We start from the raw sequence: 19,111 nt of genomic DNA, 5'->3' as shown, positions 1-19,111 counted from the left end.
ATACTCCCCTAAATAAATGCTACTTTTCAACATTCTCAGAGAGTAGCTGACATTATCTTGAATTAGTTATCCCTCTCAAATATTTTACGATTATTATTGAACGTAACAAAACAAAATTAATATTTATATAATTATTGTATACACGATGTATTATAATCTCACTATGTATATGCATACTCCCCTAAATGCTGCTTTTAAATATTATCAGAGAGGAGGAACTGACATCTTCGAATAAAATTTATATTTAATGCAAATACAAAATTTATATTTATCTAAATATTCAGTTAAAAAATATTTTTTCTTATTATACAAGCAAATACAATTACTTCCTGCGAATCTATAAAATTATAAATGAGTTACCTAATTTAATATTAAGGTGAAACAATTGAAAAACGTATGGGTAACGGAACGATGACACGTATAATGAATGATTAATTTATTTACAAAACACTATATTACAGTATGTAGTTTATAAACGAGTTTTGGCTACTCGACGTCTCGAACAGCAACACGCATGCACACTTCACACTGCACTTACGCACTCACGCACGTACACACTCCGGGAACGGGAGTTTTAATCTCTAAAATCTATTCTAATCTTTTGTTACTACGTTCACAATTGTTTGTATAATTTTTTTTCCATTTTGATGATTTAGAAGATTTAAAAGTGGATCCTTCATTTTTTCTTCCAATAACTGGACCAATTCTTTCCTCATTCGTTGTAATAGTTGACCAATCTAAACAATATTCGTATAAATTCACACACAAATAAACAATGTTGATAAAGTGTATCATAATATTTAAAAATATTATTGACCTTACCCTATGAGATTCGACACTGAGTAAAATCCAACCATCTTCTAAGGATACAATAGATAGCCCGTTATGTAGTTCTATATTCAAGTCATAGCCGGAAAATAAAATCAGCAGTAAGATTGGCACCATTGTGATTTCTTTGATAAATACTTTACTCGTCTTAATTTTTTCTTGAAATACTAAATACGGACTAGAGAAGTGACCAATGTGGAAATTAACGGATGATGGATGAATACTGACAAAACCATCACTCTTTGTTTGAAATTTAAGTTCTTCTGGCTTTGGTTGCACCGGAACTGCTCCAGCAGATTGTAGTTGGAAGGATTTTTCTGGTGTGAAAACTTTCACAACATTAGGATAAAGAGCAGCGCAAAGTAAACCTTGGAGAAGTTTGTAATTATCATTATTGACATTTAGTTCGCAACCAGTTATTTCTAAGACTTTGTCAACATTTGGTTGTCGTTTGGGTAAATTAATAGGAACAAAACCAATGGAGACCAATAACTCTAAAAACTGATACTTTATATCTGCTAAAGTGTACAACGTGCGTACGGATAAGTAGTTCTCATTAGCAAAAGCTTGGCCTCCATAATTACTGCGTGTACATGCTTCCAACCATTTCTATGAAACAAATTGAAAAAAAAATTACTGTAATTGTAAATCTGTTTTATATTTATATTAGTATACACTAATATTAAACATTTACCTTATATGCTTTAAGTACAGTTAAATGATCAGAATTGGCTGTGAAAAATTCTTTTTTGGCATCTATTTCGTGTCGCTTCTCAAATGGTATGGTAAATGGAGTTTTGTGCGACAAACATGCTGCAATGGTAAGGGCGGAATCAAGGCAGCAAAAAATGGCTCCAAACAGTATTAATTTTCCAATTCGCACGTCTACAGGCAGCGCAGCAAGATGATGGCCTAACGGAGTTAATGTACATTCAGAATTGAATGCTCCGACATCTTGTAAACGTTTAATGGCGCTCTGAATATTTGCAGTTGTTGGCGGTTCTAACAGTTTGCCTAAAAAATATTTTACATTGTAACTCTTTACACGATAGAAACACGAATAGATAAAAGTAATAACTGCTATTACCTAAAATTTGATGCGAGTCTACCTTCATTCCTTTATGTATCAGTTGAATACGTAAAAGTAAGGGTTCCAAAGGAATTCGTAATATTTCAGGTACCGGTTGTGCTGAAAAATGATATTTAAATCTGGAAAATAAAATATTACAAATTTTTATAATTATAGGCCATTGAACATCAACTAATATTAAACAACTACACATACTTATATGAGGTGTACAAATGAATGCATACTCCAGGCATTACACGTCCAGCACGACCTTTTCTTTGCAATGCATTTGCTTGCGATACCCAACATGTTTCCAAACTCTCCATATTCTGGCTAGCATTGAATCTAGTTTCCTTCATTTTTCCACTATCAATTACAAAAACACAATCGTCTATAGTGATAGACGTTTCAGCTAAGTTTGTGCTCAGTACGATTTTTCGAACATCTCCAACTTTTTTGAACACCAAATTCTGTTCCTCGTTGGATAAACTTGAATGCAATGGCAGAATAATAAACTTTCCAGTCTTTGGTGAAAGATTTTTATTGTCATTTAACTGATTTTTCAAGAAAATGATTTCAGCAAATCCTGGTAAAAATACCTGAAATGTAAATGTTAAATACAGTATACGATTTGACTATTTTTTTTAAAGAATAGTAGAATGTGCTTACTAAGATAGAACCTGTTTTAGGATAATCGTGTAATCCAAAAATAATCCATTCTAATATCGTCTCTATAAGCTCAAAATTAATTTTGTCGTGGTCCATAATGTACAAGTTTTTATGCGTTTGTCTACTATAATTGTGATATCTACCAACGATTTGCATTAACGACAAATTTTCGTCTTGAATCGATTCTTTAACTGCAGCGCTGGAAACGCCTTCAACTTCAGCAGTTTCTAACTCTATTTGCAACTGTTCCCAGTCACCTTTAATTTTGCGCGTGTATTTTGAATTCTCTTCAAATACATAATTCATCCATTCAAACATATCTTCCAAAAAGATGTGCTCCACAGGAAACGTTTTTCCTGGAATATGTAAAATAGGAGCTTCTCGAAAGTAAGAGGAAAAGGCTTCTGCTTTAAGCGTTGCGCTCATAAGTATTATTTTCAGGTTTGATCTTTTACGTAACAATTCCTTTAGGAGCATCAATAGGAAGTCACTAAATGAAAAATTGTAATGTTTAAGTGCACAGGAACAAGTTAACAGAATAAATAACTGACCTCTCTGCACTTCTTTCATGAACTTCATCGACAATAACATGAGTTACATCAGTTAAATCTGGATTCATGGATAATCTTTGTAATAAAATTCCAGTTGTGCAAAATGTTAATCGGGTTTTATTAGACATCTTGCTTTCCAATCTTATTTGGTATCCTACTGTGTCACCTATCCGTTCATCTCTTTCCAATGCAACTCTTTCTGCTACTCCCACTGCACTTATTCTTCGAGGTTGTGTACATATTACATTAACATGCTCTCTTGAGTTAGGTCTATTTATAATCCAATCGTCTAACAAAAATTGTGGCACCTAAAATATATCAAATATGTTAAGACGTTTTCAAGTTCGAATTAAAACACAACATAAATAATTTTAATTACCTGTGTACTTTTACCACATCCTGTTTCACCGGAGATTATGGTAACTTGATGTTCCTGTACCGTTTCTAAAATATTATCCATTTTAGACCATGCTGGCAATTTTCTTCTAATTTCTTTCATTCTTTTATATTTGGGACTATCTTGTTTTTCCATGAAATTTTCATGTATTAAATCATCCGTTTTTATTATCTCTTCAGATGTAATGTTATTTCTATTTCTTCTATTGGTAGAGCCTAGTTCATGATGCGTAGCAAGGTCACCATCAATCTCTAATGGTTTTGGAAAAAGTATATCATTTTGATCTAGAAATTGTTCTTTATTTTCTTCTAAATATGTTTTCATTTCATATTCATTTTCCAAAAGAGATATTATAGAAAAAATAGATGGAGTGCCGTCCTCGGCTAACGATAATGCTTCATTATATAATCTTCTTCCTACTCTTAAACAATGTATACTCGAAAACGTACCATCATTTTTATAAAAGTAGAAAAATGGCGGTTCGTATGGATATTTACAACCTAATGAAATATAAAAATACAGTGCCTTTTAATAGCGGAAACATAACATAACATAAATTTTACATTTCAGTCACATGATTTATTTGATTTCATGTAATACCTTCAGGAAATCTTATTTCTAATGTAAATTGTGGATCCTCTCTCTCAGGCATTTTTAATACCTGCGGTTGTTGATGCAAAAATCTACACTTCTTTCCAAATTTACATTTTTTATTGATAAATAATTTGCAAACTTCTTTCTTCTCCTTTTCCTTTTCGTGTTGTAACTTAATCTGTCTTATTTCTTGCTCGATTTCATCGTTCCTCACTAAATAATCTAATCTAACTTGCACAGTCCAAATTTGGTTCTTTATTTTCTCTGTAAACATTTCTTCGTAAATAGATTCAAGTGCCTCTTTTTCGTCTTGCCGTATTTCTAGGAAGTCCGTTGTATCAGCATTGTTAGATGCTTTATTTTCTACAGTATTTTCAACCAGATAATATTTAGAAAATAATATTTCTAGAGCTTTTCCCATATCACCTTTTGTATATATTAATGCTTCTACGCAATGCGATTGATGAAAACTAGAAGCAATATAATTGATTGTAATGTATATTAATTTCTTGATTGTATTATATTGTTTGTATTTACCCATAACTTTCCAACTTAACTATTGCAAATTGCCTAGTAATTTGTTCCTCAGTTTTAGGTGTGATATCCTTAGAGGAATAATCCACTATTCCTTTAATAACCAAATTACCCCTTTCTACCCAGTATTGTTTCTCCAAATTTGATTTCTTATTTTCAAATTCTGATGCATCAGAAAGTTTAAAACTCTGTTGAGAATCTATGTTATTTTCTAATCGTATAGTTTAACATATAAAGTACAATATAATAGATTAATAAAAATGTTTATATTACATACAGAGCCATAAATATGTTTTAATGTATCATAGAGTTGTCGTTCTGATTCTTCTGATATCCTTAATGTTTGTAGCTCAACTTTAAGCTTGCTTGGAATACGAGGACTTTCAGATTTAGATTTGTTCTTACTCGATGAACTCCTGTTCACAAAAATATCAATTTATTATATAACATAATTATTTAAACACAATAAATGTTAATAAAACGATTGTTTCATATAGTATAGATATATATACTACATTTAACACTGATTCTATTGTTAAGATTTTTTATTTAGAAAAAAATTTTTTCGTTATATATTAATTGTTTAATAGTGTACATATTACGTTTTTATTTCAATTCAGAAATGGTTATATGTATATCCAACTTACGTGACACTTTTACCAACATTTTTTCCTTCGAACGTAATGTCTTTCATCAATTCAATACTATTATGGTCCATTGTGTTAAAATAATAATTAAGCTTGTATATAAATTAGTTTACAAAATATTATTATGTATACTTATATTCTGAAACATTTACAAAAGACAGGTTATGATTCTCAATTCTCATACATGTAACGTGCATCTCGCAGTGACAGTTGCAAATCATGAACTATATATATATACTAGAAGGTGTAAACCATTTGGTGTGTGTAAACTACATACAATCAGTGTTCCGATATGGTCCAAGTCACGGTGCATTATACAGGTGTGCCGACTTCCCTCAAAAAACTGAGGCAGATGAGTCGTAATTCTCTGGCCACCGCCAGACGGCGCATGGTCCCAGGTACTGTACATGTGCGAATGAGTGTGATTGTGTGTATTCAGCAGCGCAATCTCATTCGCACATGTACAGTACCTGGGACCATGCGCCGTCTGGCGGCGGCCAGAGAATTACGACTCATCTGCCTCCAAATTTCAGCATTACAGAGATGCTAAGTCGGCACACCTGTATAATGCACCGTGGTCCAAGTCCAAGATTTCTCGCGCGATGGTGGCGCTTTCAGCCTCAGTAAAGTAAGATTCTCGGTAAAATGGGATACCTTGAGCACCTCGTAGAATTTTAAAAGATTTGTATGATTCGATTCTGAAAAATGAATGTATAGCATGTGTATTTGTGTATATTTTGTAACTTGTAGGACACGTCCTGAAGTTTTTTTGTCCGGAACAGATTGTTTCGGTACTTTCGCGCCAATATAACTGTCTCAGTCCATGCTCAGGACGCAGGGCTCCACTACGTCGTCATCATAGATACATTACTGTTTTGCCCGCGCCACCGCTTGCACGAGCAATCTTGGACCATATCGGGATCCCGGGATAATCGGGATGGACCTGGATGGACCCCGGATCGGAACACTGCATACAGTACATTTGAGTACATTGTATAGATCCAGAGCTGATAGATCCTCAAACATTTTTCATTGCCAAAAGATTTTACATATAAGAATTTTCTACTGACATAAATGATATAATTTACATTTCAAGTTTCGCTTTTACTTCCATTGATCGATCAAGAAAGCACATTTTTGTGCCAATCAATCAAAAATTGGGATATCAATTATAGGGACATCAACAATGAATTGTACATAATCAGAGAGGATATTCTCTGCTGTAATATAATTGGGACATCAATTATTTTTGCATAATACAAATACGGAGAATTATAATAAACAATCTCATAATAAAGAAAAGAATTCTTATTTCCATCGAATCATGATTTATTTTCATTTTGATAAATAATTGCTTTGTTGTAACCACAAAGTAGTAAAAGATTCCCTCGTGGATGGCATCGAGCGTCTAATACTGTTATATTCCGTGGAGTGGGCAGACATATTGCCTTCTGGGGAGTCCATTCAAACATATGAGCGCACTCACAAAATGCAAAAAGTTGAGCACGCGTAGGATTCCATCTAACAGCTGAAAATCGTTTCAAACAAAACTGAGTTGTAAAAGAAATAAAATCTTTATGATTGTAAAACGATACTAACCTACGATTTTATTTTCAAGAAGCAAATAATCGAGATAATCATCGACAATATTCCATATCCATAATGCTGTGGGATAGAGTTCATGTTTTATGGCCAAATATTGTCCACAAAAACTAAATTCTACAATATCGAATTTGGCAATTGAAAATCTGTCGATATCATCATTTTTTCCGATCTTTATATTGATTGGACGTTCACATTTTTCTTCCACTGGAAATAAATAGTTGTTAATTTTACTTGTAGCATTTGTATAAATTTGTGATTCCTGTAATATTACTTACAAACACGTTTACTTTGTGAACTTGTAATCTTGTTCGACAACTTCGTTTGAATTACGCGTTCCTCGTATACTTTGTGTAAATAATTCTCTTTAATAATTGGATCAAGATGCAATTGCAAAAGTGGCTTCCATGTTACATGATTTAATAAAACAATCTGTATAAAAATTCACGCAAAGAAAGTTAATTTATCTGCATAAAAATCAAGACGATAATATACAAAATGAGGATTGTACCATTTCGTTATATCCGGTTACAGCTAATAATTGCCCACTAGGCATCCATTTTACACTTTTAATTCCTTTTAATTCTTTATGATGCTCATATCCTATTTCAGATGAACTAATAGTTTGTGTGGGACAGAAAACTCCTATATCACTCTCCAATACATTTGAATAAATAATCAACTTTGGTTCATTGCTGAATGAACACCATATGCATATTAGTTCACTATTTGGTGACCAACATATTCCATCGATAGTGTTTAAACGTTCACATATTAATTTCTATAAATTATGATTTAAATGAGATTATTAGATTGCGCAATCTTTATGCAAAATAAAAATTGTCTGCACCGATTGTAAGGAATAGAAATTTTAATAGAGGAGAAATCATATATTGACATGTTCAATTTTAAAAATTTTCCAACAATTTTGAATTTCATCTATTCAATTTTGCTATAAATGCATAAAGATCCGCAGTCTATAGTCTACATAATTATTATACTAAATATTACGCAAATATTCGTTCGCGCCATAAGCAATATGAACATCTAGTGACTTTTATTGTTGAAAGTTCCTGAACGCCAACCGCGTGTACCACTTGGTACCACTGTATAGTCTGTATATTTATCTAACCAAGAACCTCCTATTTGAGGTTAGATTATTTGTTTAACAATTGGTTGTGAATTTGTTACAAATTCATAACGAATATGACATCATATATATCGTGTGCTTGTAATCGAGTTCCACACTCGGCGGACTGGGGAAGAAATGGACTTATTTGTTATGCGTCATGCCATGCCGTTGTAATTTACAATCCATGCGTTTCGAAAATAGGAAAAGTAACAAACACACTTCATCGGCATAAAGGACGTATTAATACGGTACGATGGATTAAACACAGAAATATAGAAGACGAATGGGAACTACTGTCAAGTTCCACAGACGGAACTGCAATTATTTGGAGCAAAGTAAATGAATGCTTTGAATGTACCTATATTATTGAAGTTGGCGATACTATCACAATTAGTAATTCTTTATACCTTTGTACTGGTGATTTGATGACAAATGACAAAACTCTTCCTAAATTATTAATATGCACTGGTTCAGTTAAAGGAGATTTAAAAATATGGTTAAGAAACGAATCTAATAAAGTACAATGTCTTCAGACACTTACATTCGGAAAGAAATTACCGATAGAGGCATGCTTTTCTTATTTACCAAATACAGATCTACCATTTTTGGCTGTCGCAACAGAAACCTCAACAATCGAATTGTATGTGACAAGTTCTCGCATTATAGAAGAATCAAATTTTCTCAGGGTACAAGTTTTAACTGGTCACGAAGATTGGATACGGTGCATAGATTTCCAGCATATTACAGGCGATAGCATTTTGCTGGCGAGCGGTTCTCAAGATGCTCTGATACGATTATGGAAAATTTCTGTGAATATTACAGAACCCTTGAACGATGATTTACGTCTTAAAGAACAAGTGTTCGTGGCTAATGATATTAAATATAATGTCACTTTAGAGTCTGTTCTGCATGGGCATGAAGCCTGGATTTATGGAGTGCACTGGTATCCACAGCAAACAAGTAACAAAAGTAGAATTTTAAGATTATTATCTTGTTCAATGGATAAATCTATGATTATTTGGGAGCCAGATGAAATAACTGGCATATGGTCAGAAAAAGTGAGAGTGGGAGAAGTTGGTGGTAATACATTGGGTTTCTATGGCTGTAAATTTAGTAATAATGGATTGAATATATTAGCACATGGATATCAAGGATCGTTTCATATTTGGGAATACTCGGATAAAGTAAAAAATTGGATTCCAAAACCTGTACCAGGTGGTCATTTCGCTGAAGTTGTAGATCTTTGCTGGGATCCAAAAGGAAGGTTTGTGTGTAAAATTGTAACAATGATTTTCAGTGAACACTTCTACAATTGCTATTCTATTGTAGGTTTCTTATTACCGCAAGCGCAGATCAAACAACAAGAATCCACGCTCCATGGAAAGATAAAGAGAAAGAATTTTGGCATGAAATCGGACGTCCACAAGTTCATGGATACGATATGTCTTGTTTAGCTATGCTAACTCCATACATGTTTGCTTCGGGTGCAGAAGAAAAAGTGATACGAATCTTTACAGCTCCTTCTGCATTTAAAAATTCTTTAAGAAAGATTGCCAATGTTGACGACTTTGAAAATATGGTAGGAGATAGCGCATCTGTGCCAGCTCTTGGATTAACAAATAAAGCAACGTTCACTGAGAATATTAGCGATAAAGAAACCGATGCAAGTGATCGTGAAGATGAGGATTATATTCCTCCAACAGAAGAGGAGTTAATGCAGTACACATTATGGCCAGAATTACAAAAACTTTACGGCCATGGGTATGAAATTTTTTCTATAGCTGTTAGACACGATGGAAAAACGTTAGCGACCGCATGTAAATCAACCTTGCCAGAGCATTCTGCGATACTCTTGTGGAACACAAGTACTTGGACACAAATTCAGAAACTTATGGCTCACCAATTGACTGTTACACAAATGAAATTTTCGCCTAATGACAAGTATTTATTATCTGTATCTAGAGATCGAAGATGGTCATTATTTGAATACAACGGTAATGCATATAATTTAATTATGACCAGTTCAAAAAAAGATAATTTCCATACTCGTATAATATGGTGCTGTTCATGGACACATGATTCATCTTATTTTGCAACTGGATCTAGAGATGGAAATATTTTAATTTGGAGTCCAATAATTAAAAATAATACAATTGCTCCAATCACACGCTTTAGTGTAAAAGATTCTGTTACAGCACTTTCATTTTCTACTCAAAGTATCGCTGAACATATTTATGTTCTAGCAATTGGATTTGAAACAGGTTGTATAGAGATTCAGAAATTGAAAATTAATGACAACAACGTTTCTTGGTCAAAGTATATGGTATATAGTACTTCTGATGGGCATCATTTAACTGTAAGAAGACTTAAATTCCGACCATGCAAAGAAGAATCAAACATTTTGCAACTAGCAAGCTGTGGATCTGATCATACCGTTAAAATATATGATATAGATGTTATAGAATTACTAAACTCGTAAAATACATATATTTTTGTACAATATGTGAATAAATGAAATTCTTTATTCTATCTTTAATAATAATTTGTAATTACTCACTTTGTATAATTTCCATGTATCCGTCTTATAAATTTCTATAGTATCATCACCCTCATTTGAAACTACTATTGCCAATTTTTTGCCATTCGGACTAAAATATAAATTACGAAAAGAAGACTTCATATTTTGTATATAATTTACATTTCGATTTTCCAAAGACCATACAGATATCTGAATCTATTAATTTCAATAATCATAAAATGTTAAAATGTCAATTTAAATGATATTACAATGAAATTAAATAATTACTTACATTAAAGTTTGACAATATTAAAATGTGTTTACTATCAGGTGACCAAGTAATACTTTCTAAACCTGCACTACCTTCGACAAGTTTATATTGCCATTCCGGATAATGAATGGAATACACTTGAACAATGGTTTTTTTTATGTTAGCACATAAAATATATTCGCTATTTCTAGACCACTCTAAATACTGTGATAAAATGAAAGACAAATAGATTATGTGAAAAAATTTTATTCGTTGCAGAGTAATTAGTTAACACTTTAATAGTTAATTTTATACTATTAAGTAATTGTAAAAGCTATATAAGAATACTTCTGATTGATTTAATGTCATACACTAACCTCGATTATGTCTGTAAACACGAATGAGTGAATAGACTCGGTAGTTTTGCTACTTTTTACAATTAAATTTGCCTGATACACGATTGCAAAAAATCTGCCATCCGGAGAAAATTCACACAATTGGTTATTAATACGAAATACATTTTTTTCTACTTCTAAAGTCATAGCGTCGCCGTTATACACAATGCAAACACAATGATATACAATAACAGTTGAATAACAGTGTAAATCAGTGTAAATCAGTTTCATATACCAGGTGACAAAAAATTTGTAATTGTATCGTCCCAAAAACCAGTTTGACGTTTGTACGTCAACGTAACGTCATTATCTGTGGCGGTTCGACGTATGTACCTATTCTTGTACTAAATATATAAAAGAAAACTAAATAGATAAATGAATAAAAAAGCTGAATAAAAAAAATCTCTCAATATTTCTCTGAATACTGCTGAATACTTTGAACACACGGTAGTGCCCAGTAGTGCCATCGCCATCAATGCGTCTGACGCAGAACTCCGGCAGAAGAGGCGCACGGTTGACGGAGTACGAGACAGTACAAGTAAATTAGCCAATGAACGAGTTCCGTTAGAATCATACGCAATCATTGGCAATCATATGCGCCAGCGCATATGCGCAATTCGTCATTTGTAATTATTATTTTGTTGGTACCAATGAATTCAAAAATTTAACTTTCATTGAACGTTACATTTCGTATCATTCGTATCTGTTCGTATCGTCCACTGTCGTCTATTTACTTGGTATCAGGTGGTATCGTCAAAGTGATGTAAGGTATTATAGTGGATAAACGTTTTGAAACTTTGAATACAAAAAGAAGAGATTTGGAAAAAAGACTCCTTAGATATTACCAAATTATTCGAAATGATTAAGGAATTCATCATTCCTATAAGCAAAGATGATTTGTTGGATTCGAGCCGGAGTGGGTACTCCGTTAAATCAATCATCCGAATCGGGTTGATCCCAGAAGCTTTAAATGGTATCTAATGAGTACTATTTCTTATTACATGTAATAATATTCTTTCTTTTCTTAATACAAACAGTAAACTATGTATTTAAATATCTCCTTACTTATGTTACCTTATTTATTTATGTGAAGAAAAATACTTGAAGTACTTAGTAATGAACTTAAAACTACCTTGCAGAAGCAAAATCAGCGCTCGAAGAAAATGGAATTGACTTTATTCTAGAACACTTTGATACATTCTTTTCTGTAACTGTTCACGGCAATAAAGTGGAGTTACCAATTGTACTAAGAACTTTTACAAGAATTCAGAAAGGTAAAAAAGATTATGTTTTACTTATAAAATTTTGACGTATTTTTATAAAAATTTATACGAATTTCTGTCCATTTTAAATATTGTTTTATGAAGCCGTTCAAATGTTGATCCTTAATATGGAAAAAATATTCGAGAACACAAACGAATTCGACCAAGAAAATAAAGAAAGGTACTTAAATATTACTAAAATGCTTATATACCTTTTCTCTTGGTTTGTTTGTCATTTGAATGAAGAAGTCTGTAAAGAAGCAGGCAACAAACTAAATGATAAGGTTTGTTTGTTTGTGATTTATATCATTTAATTTTATCGCTGAAAGAAATTATTTTTTATCAACATGATTGTTTTAGAAGAAAAAATCTACTAAGACTGATAGGGAAGAAGAATGGGAAGATGCTAAAGAGAAGGCATTAGAATATGTCTACAGATTATTACATTTACCATTACATAGGCTCTGGCAGCCTTCGATAGTTGAAGAACCGTTTGTCCTGTAAGTTTACAGATCGTGCTGAATATTGTAGTTACTATACAAGCTAGAAATTAATTAACTATCATTTTATATTGCAGATTACTAACTAAAGTGTGCTATAAAATTTTGGAACAAAGCAAAGAAGGAAAACAAAAAAATATAAGGCAAACAATTTTTGAGGTAAGTCTTTTTAATTCTTGGCATTCAGATATTACTCGACTGAAACTCTTCATTTTTTCGAAAAGATTTTAGGACTTGCAGTTAAAAAATACAATCACGGTATAAGCTGTATAGTAAGAATTATCCAGGTGTGTACTGAATAATTACAACGTACAGTAATGTCTCATCCTAAGTTAATTCTTGGTTCCATGTTGTGACCTGTGACCTAGCTCGGAACAGGACACTATTTTTTTGAAGTGTAAGAGAAGTGTAAACATAACTAATCCAATAACTAAACCTGTCGCGGCGCGCCGGCACAGTTCAATACATTTCCCATACGCCGTTTTTTTAAAAATTTAATTTGGTTTACGTCGCATCAACTGCTATGGTCATTAGCGATGGGACCTACAGTTTATTAAGGTGGGTTCCGAACCACCTTGAGCACCACGGTTTTAGATAGTTCTTGTTTCCCATAAAAAAAATAATGAAAAATAAAGAAGTTTTGTAATTGGATTAGTAATGGTTCACACCGACATACCCGATCTGGTATCGGATTACGCGGCATGTTTACACTGCTCGGCGACCGAGGCAGTTCGAACTTCTGGTAGACGAAGGGACATCCGTGGACAGCCGTGTCCACCGCCGGTCTTAGAATGGCACATTACTGTATATGTATACTCGATAATTACAAGTTAATTTAGAAACAAATTAAATGCTATTATGAATTATTATTATTTTAGATGGTTAAATTATATGATGTATTAGCAGCACATTTAGCTATTGGTGTTATTCACATGGTTACCGAATGTGGATGTAACGGATTAGTAAAAGAAATAATGAAAGAAATCGATCAATCTGAACCATCTGAAGGTGATAGTCGCAATTTATCTGTATTTCTTGAAACTATTGCTACCACTAAACCGGACATTATAATTCCCATTCTCGATGAACTGATGAATTACTTAGCTAGCGAAGTAAGCATCTTCATATTAATCAGATTACAAACATGTTTTCATATTTATTTCATGTCTATTAAATACTTTCTACAGCATTACGCTATGAGAAATTGTATAATTTCTGTTTTGGGAATTGTTGTACAAAATGCACTGACTGGGGATGATCTTACACCAGAACAAAAAAATCAACGTGACGAATGTCTTAATAATTTAGAAGTACATATTTTAGATTGTAATGCTTATGTAAGATCAAAAGTTCTACAAGTTTGGCAACGTTTATCTTCTGGTCGAGCAATTCCTTTGGCAAGACAAAGGAAACTTCTAGCTGCTATAACATTACGATTGCAAGATAAAAGTGCAAACGTACGAAAGCAAGCACTGCAACTGTTACGTGCATTACTTCAAAGCAATCCTTATGCTGCTAAGGTAAGTAAAAGTAATATGCTTTTTTTATTAATTGAATAAAATTACTAAATGAACAAAACGTTTACAGTTAAACAAAGTAGAGATTTGTGAATCACTGAAAAAGGCAGAAATAGAACTTAAACAAAACTTAACTAAAAGTGTTGGAAAAAGTGCTTCTGGTGATGAGCACAGATTGGAATTATGGAACGGTTTACTTCCAAAAATAAGGAAAGCATTGGAGGACGTTATTAATGGAAGCAAGGAAGACAATAAAAATCAAGGTATACGTATTGAATATATATACATATATAAGATACAACAAATCTAGACCCATACTTATAACATCATTTTACGAATTTAGATAATGCAGATAATAAAGATAGTGAAGACGTGGCTGAAGATGCAGAAAATATCAATCATGATGAAGCATTTGAACGCGTCCGGCAACTCATGTTAAAAGAAAAAATTTACGAAGCAGTGACGTTATTATGGGATACTTGTATTAAATTGAACCAAAATGCAGAACTGAAAACATCATCTTTCGAAGAAAAAGAAAAACTTCTACTAATGCTTTTACTAAAAACATTTATGGATTCAGAAGATAATGAAAATAGCACAAACGAGACCACGGGTAATTCAGAATCAACGGATAAAGATATAGAAAAAAAGAAAATAGAAGTGCAAAAACGAATTGTGGACTATTGGAGAGTATGTGGTTTAAATTTCTTATTTGTTTTATTAAAAAAAGCTTTTCATGTTATTTCTTAGTTATACAATTTTGATTTTAGAATTGTTTGGAATTTGTCACCGAAATAGAAACTGCTATTCCTATGGCAGAAAAACTACTTTTTTCTACAACAGCTGGTGATGCTGTTGAATCTTCTGCTTTACTTGGAACTGCATGTCAGTTTGGAGTAATTGGAGCTGCAACTGCTGTGCATAATGCTCTGTTTCAAATATTTCACCAAGATGAGTCAGTACGTAATAACTTAGCTGATGTCTACAAGCAGATATATTTGAAAGACAATCGAAATAAGAAGTCCAGTCGCCAAACTGCTGTTATGTGCGTAAAAGCTTTAATTGGCTTACTGAAATCACTTAAACCTGGTGAAAGTCAAGCTTTAAGTCAGCTTATTGTAACATGGTGCAATAATAAAGATTTGGGTAACGAGGAATTACAAGTAATATATTTATTATTATATATAATTCTATGGTACAAAAAACGATTTGAACTGTGTATTGTAGTCTACATTGTAATCAATTTAATTTAGGTCCTATGGGAAAATTTTTCAATGAAAACACCAGATATTGATCCTTTAGATAGCAGAGTGTCTTTAATGTTAATAACAATGATAGCTCAAGTTCAAAATAATATTATGGAGGATAATTTAGAAGTATTAATCAAAATAGGTTTAGGACCACGAGCGAAAACGGACCTTCTTTTGGCCAGAGACACATGTAGATCATTGTTAACGATCAACAATAAGAGTGATGATATTAAGAAACCCGCGAATAGGTAAACCGGAGTGAGAAATGGTACAAGTAATTGTAAAAAGACATAATAACTGATTATTAAAATCTGTAGGTATCCCAATGATCATAAAATGTTTAAAGAAATTTTTACTCTACTGATTGAAAACTTTGCTAACATAGAAGAAGACGGATATATATCATTTGCGACGGATGCAATCAACGCTATTTATCACGTAAATTAATTATTTAATTGACATAACTAACTTTTCATTATTGAAGTATTAAAATTTTGTAGAAAATATTTTGAATTTCTAGTTAGCAAATCAACCTGACCATTTAATGCAACAATTGATACTATTTATATATAACCAACAACAATTTAACAATAATAATCTAACGGAAACCATTGTTCCATCTTATATACTGTCTAAATTGTTTTATATAATTGGACATATTGCCATCAAACAAATGGTACATTTGGACACATCGATCTATAAAGAATTAAAGCGAAGAGATGCTCTACGGAAATTAAAGAAAGGAGAGTGTCCAGATAAAGGACCAAGCAGTGCAAGACAACAACTTCGCATTAAAGAAGTACAATATTTTTGTTTAGTTATTGTATACAGTATTCGTGTTACTATTTTAAATTTAAAACCAGATTACTGTTTAACTTTCGCGTTTAGACAAGTGTAATTACGGAAGATAACGGAGAGGAAGCTGTTGAGGGGGCAGTAGATGACGCACATGCAGAGCTTATAAATGATATTCTTGAAAATCATGTTGTAACTGGAGATGGACTGCTAGCACAATTTGTGTATGTAAATAATCGTTTCAAACTCGACTCGTCCTGACCATTTGTAATGTATATACTTTTGATGGTATAAAATAATACGGAATCTATTTTACAGTCCGTTACTATTACACGTATGTCAAAATCCTGAAAAATACAATAACGAGGATTTACAAGCTGCTGGGACTCTGACACTTACTAAGATGATGACCGTGAGTTCTAAACTTTGCGAAGAATTATTACAACTGTTAATCACAATACTAGAGCGTTCACCTCATCCTGCCATTCGCTCGAATATCCTTATTGGGATAAGCGATCTTACAACGAGATTTCCTAACTTGATAGAGCCGTGGATGAAACATATATATGGCAGGTAATTTCGGACTTGAAATATTCCATTGCTATAAACTAATATACCATTATCTTTCAGGCTACGAGACGAAAATTTACAAGTTCGTAGCACTTGTGTTCGTATTTTATCGAGACTTATAATGACAGACATGGTACGCGTAAGGGGCCAAATATCGGAATTAGCTCTTTGTATTATTGACAACGATACCGATATTCGCGAAGAAGCGAGACAATTCTTCAAAGATTTCTCACAAAAACCTAATGCTATGTATAATGTGGTGCCCGATATTTTGTCTCGGTTAACCGATTCAGATTTAGATCTAAAGGAATCTGATTTCCAAAAAATTATGAAGTTTGTATCATTGCTCAAAATTGAAAGATAAACTGTACGACTATTTAGGATAATATTTCTTTTAAATTGCAGATACATATTAGGCTTGTTGCAAAAAGAAGCACATATCGATTCTATAATCACTAAAGTTTGTGCTAGATTTAAATTTGCTACTACAGAACGAAAGTGGCGGGACTTTTCATATTGTCTCTCACTTTTGCCATTTAGTCGAAAAAGTGAGTAAAACATGATTGCCCTCGAAATAAAAACATCATGTCATATTATTATTATTTTTAATGTTTGTTAGGTCTACGACATTTTACCGATAGTTTACCTCTGCTGAAAGAAAAGATTCATAACAAGCAAGTTTTGAAAACTCTGCAAACTATAATAGAACAGACAAAGAAGAAACCAAATATGAAAGCTGCTAGCATGGAGTTGGAGGAAAAAATGAAAGAACTGCTTAAGAGCACAGAGAATACAGAGAATGCAGAGAATACATTGAATTTACAACAAAACGACAGCAAAGAAATGCCACCACCTTCAGTGTCGAAGTTAAGAAGACACGTAAAGCATACAACACGACATAAGAATTCTAACAATGAAGAGGATGATAGCAGTGATGTTGAAACACCTGTAAAAGGTGTGTTTTCCTTATTTATTAATTCTATTCAATCAGAATATTTCAAATTTCTGTATAAGCTATACATTATTTCCATCCACTTATTTCTACTTTCATATTAGTCAGGACAAGAAACTCAAGCACTCGAGGAAAAAATGAGAACTCTTCAGCCGATACATCTACATTGTCATCAGTAAAAAGAAATAGATTGAAATCTGCAGAGTCTACAGATACTCCACAAAGTACTTCAGCACGTTTATCTCAGTCGAACCGGAGATATTAAAATATTTGAGAATTTAGTAAAACTAGTGTATATATTGGTCTATAATGAAATACATAGTAAGATGAATGGATCTACTGGAAACCATAAATTGAATAATATATTCGAATCTGTTATATTATTTTTTTTCAATAGAAGGTACTGAACTGCCTGAAATATGTATATATTTATATGCATTCATTCTTCATCTTGAAGCTCAAAATGCACTGAAGATAAATTTGCCAACTAAACGTGTATAACAATTATTTAATGATTATTGAAAAGTGTTCGAGTTAAATAGACCTAAGTTATTTTAAAATTCTTTTAAATACAGAGTTATATAAAAACGGAGTTACAGCTGTTTATGTAAAATTAAAATTATAGAAATATTTATTTCAATGCAAGCTTTGAACACTTAATGTGACATTTAATGTAATAATTATAACATTGCACAGAATATTTACATATGAAACTTTGACATATTTATGCTACTGTAAATTATGTCCCAACACATAGACGCGCGCTCGCACACATACAGGCTGTCTTATGAGGACGTATTCAAAATTATATTTAATAGTAAGTTATATGATAGGAACTTAAAGGTTAAATTTCATAGTAGTAGAAAGAATTAATTACACGACTTTCATACATTAACTATTCATAATTATACCAGTCAGTTGTTAGTATCCAATTTTCAAGTTTGTTTTGTACATTATTTGTTATGACTAGCTGGACATCATATAATTATTGAAATTAAGATTATTAGGAAAGATGTATCAAAAAATTCTTATTAAATCAAATAAAATTCAAGGGTAATTATATCACAAAGTAAAGAATC

At 32.3% G+C, this 19,111-nt stretch overlaps 4 protein-coding genes across 8 annotated transcripts; 2 read left to right on the top strand and 2 right to left on the bottom strand.

The window, feature by feature from the left end:
* Positions 1–421: 421 nt before the first annotated feature.
* On the bottom strand, positions 422–5,526 carry LOC143209866 (putative ATP-dependent RNA helicase DHX57). The gene is made up of 12 exons (XM_076426125.1): positions 5,290–5,526; positions 4,920–5,058; positions 4,646–4,830; positions 4,115–4,578; positions 3,497–4,014; positions 3,118–3,425; positions 2,567–3,056; positions 2,114–2,496; positions 1,916–2,037; positions 1,523–1,842; positions 823–1,437; positions 422–737 (listed from the first exon to the last, which is right to left on the bottom strand). Exons 1-12 carry the CDS (start codon positions 5,358–5,360, stop codon positions 594–596), a joined length of 3,759 nt encoding a protein of 1,252 aa, XP_076282240.1. The 5' UTR covers positions 5,361–5,526; the 3' UTR covers positions 422–593.
* A 416-nt stretch (positions 5,527–5,942) lies between these two features.
* LOC143209874 (WD repeat-containing protein WRAP73) lies at positions 5,943–11,703 on the bottom strand. Of its 2 annotated transcripts, XM_076426137.1 has the most exons (7): positions 11,169–11,696; positions 10,834–11,016; positions 10,581–10,757; positions 7,403–7,672; positions 7,170–7,323; positions 6,889–7,098; positions 5,984–6,817 (listed from the first exon to the last, which is right to left on the bottom strand). In XM_076426137.1, exons 1-7 carry the CDS (start codon positions 11,415–11,417, stop codon positions 6,612–6,614), a joined length of 1,449 nt encoding a protein of 482 aa, XP_076282252.1. In that variant the 5' UTR covers positions 11,418–11,696; the 3' UTR covers positions 5,984–6,611. The 2 variants fall into 2 exon arrangements, with proteins under 2 accessions (XP_076282253.1, XP_076282252.1); XM_076426138.1 differs by lacking the exon at positions 7,403–7,672 and having other exon boundaries at positions 5,943–6,817; positions 11,169–11,703.
* Elp2 (elongator complex protein 2) lies at positions 7,978–10,628 on the top strand. The gene is made up of 2 exons (XM_076426129.1): positions 7,978–9,287; positions 9,353–10,628. Exons 1-2 carry the CDS (start codon positions 8,098–8,100, stop codon positions 10,500–10,502), a joined length of 2,340 nt encoding a protein of 779 aa, XP_076282244.1. The 5' UTR covers positions 7,978–8,097; the 3' UTR covers positions 10,503–10,628.
* Positions 11,624–18,367, top strand: Cap-d2 (CAP-D2 condensin subunit). 4 transcript variants are annotated; one of them, XM_076426121.1, is made up of 20 exons: positions 11,624–12,159; positions 12,326–12,460; positions 12,554–12,732; positions 12,812–12,948; positions 13,026–13,107; positions 13,173–13,235; positions 13,827–14,060; positions 14,136–14,468; positions 14,536–14,728; positions 14,809–15,155; positions 15,236–15,628; positions 15,719–15,963; positions 16,033–16,153; positions 16,236–16,514; positions 16,604–16,734; positions 16,829–17,083; positions 17,141–17,413; positions 17,486–17,628; positions 17,700–18,035; positions 18,137–18,367. In XM_076426121.1, exons 1-20 carry the CDS (start codon positions 12,045–12,047, stop codon positions 18,295–18,297), a joined length of 4,155 nt encoding a protein of 1,384 aa, XP_076282236.1. In that variant the 5' UTR covers positions 11,624–12,044; the 3' UTR covers positions 18,298–18,367. The 4 variants fall into 4 exon arrangements, with proteins under 4 accessions (XP_076282236.1, XP_076282237.1, XP_076282235.1 ...); XM_076426120.1 differs by having other exon boundaries at positions 11,635–12,159; positions 12,809–12,948; XM_076426122.1 differs by lacking the exon at positions 17,141–17,413 and having other exon boundaries at positions 11,626–12,159; positions 12,809–12,948.
* The last annotated feature ends 744 nt before the right edge of the window (positions 18,368–19,111 follow it).

Source organism: Lasioglossum baleicum, chromosome 6 (assembly GCF_051020765.1).
Source record: "Lasioglossum baleicum chromosome 6, iyLasBale1, whole genome shotgun sequence".
Classification (NCBI taxonomy): Eukaryota; Metazoa; Arthropoda; class Insecta; order Hymenoptera; family Halictidae; genus Lasioglossum; species Lasioglossum baleicum.
The sequence above is the reverse complement of the archived record's forward strand: the minus strand, read 5'-3'. Positions and strand labels throughout refer to the sequence as shown.

Excerpts from the sequence above, each read along its gene's own strand:
- LOC143209866 (XM_076426125.1), bottom strand. The coding sequence starts at position 5,360 with ATGGACCATAATAGTATTGAATTGATGAAAGACATTACGTTCGAAGGA. Across the intron at positions 4,015-4,114 it reads AGAAATAAGATTTCCTGAAG|GTTGTAAATATCCATACGAA; the intron begins GTATTACATGAA and ends ATATTTCATTAG. Across the intron at positions 1,843-1,915 it reads AGACTCGCATCAAATTTTAG|GCAAACTGTTAGAACCGCCA; the intron begins GTAATAGCAGTT and ends AATATTTTTTAG.
- Cap-d2 (XM_076426120.1), top strand. The coding sequence starts at position 12,045 with ATGATTAAGGAATTCATCATTCCTATAAGCAAAGATGATTTGTTGGAT. Across the intron at positions 12,160-12,325 it reads GATCCCAGAAGCTTTAAATG|AAGCAAAATCAGCGCTCGAA; the intron begins GTATCTAATGAG and ends ACTACCTTGCAG. Across the intron at positions 18,036-18,136 it reads TGTTGAAACACCTGTAAAAG|TCAGGACAAGAAACTCAAGC; the intron begins GTGTGTTTTCCT and ends CTTTCATATTAG.
- Elp2 (XM_076426129.1), top strand. The coding sequence starts at position 8,098 with ATGACATCATATATATCGTGTGCTTGTAATCGAGTTCCACACTCGGCG. Across the intron at positions 9,288-9,352 it reads TGCTGGGATCCAAAAGGAAG|GTTTCTTATTACCGCAAGCG; the intron begins GTTTGTGTGTAA and ends ATTCTATTGTAG.
- LOC143209874 (XM_076426137.1), bottom strand. The coding sequence starts at position 11,417 with ATGAAACTGATTTACACTGATTTACACTGTTATTCAACTGTTATTGTA. Across the intron at positions 7,099-7,169 it reads TTCACAAAGTAAACGTGTTT|TGGAAGAAAAATGTGAACGT; the intron begins GTAAGTAATATT and ends ATTTATTTCCAG. Across the intron at positions 6,818-6,888 it reads TCTTGAAAATAAAATCGTAG|CTGTTAGATGGAATCCTACG; the intron begins GTTAGTATCGTT and ends AACGATTTTCAG.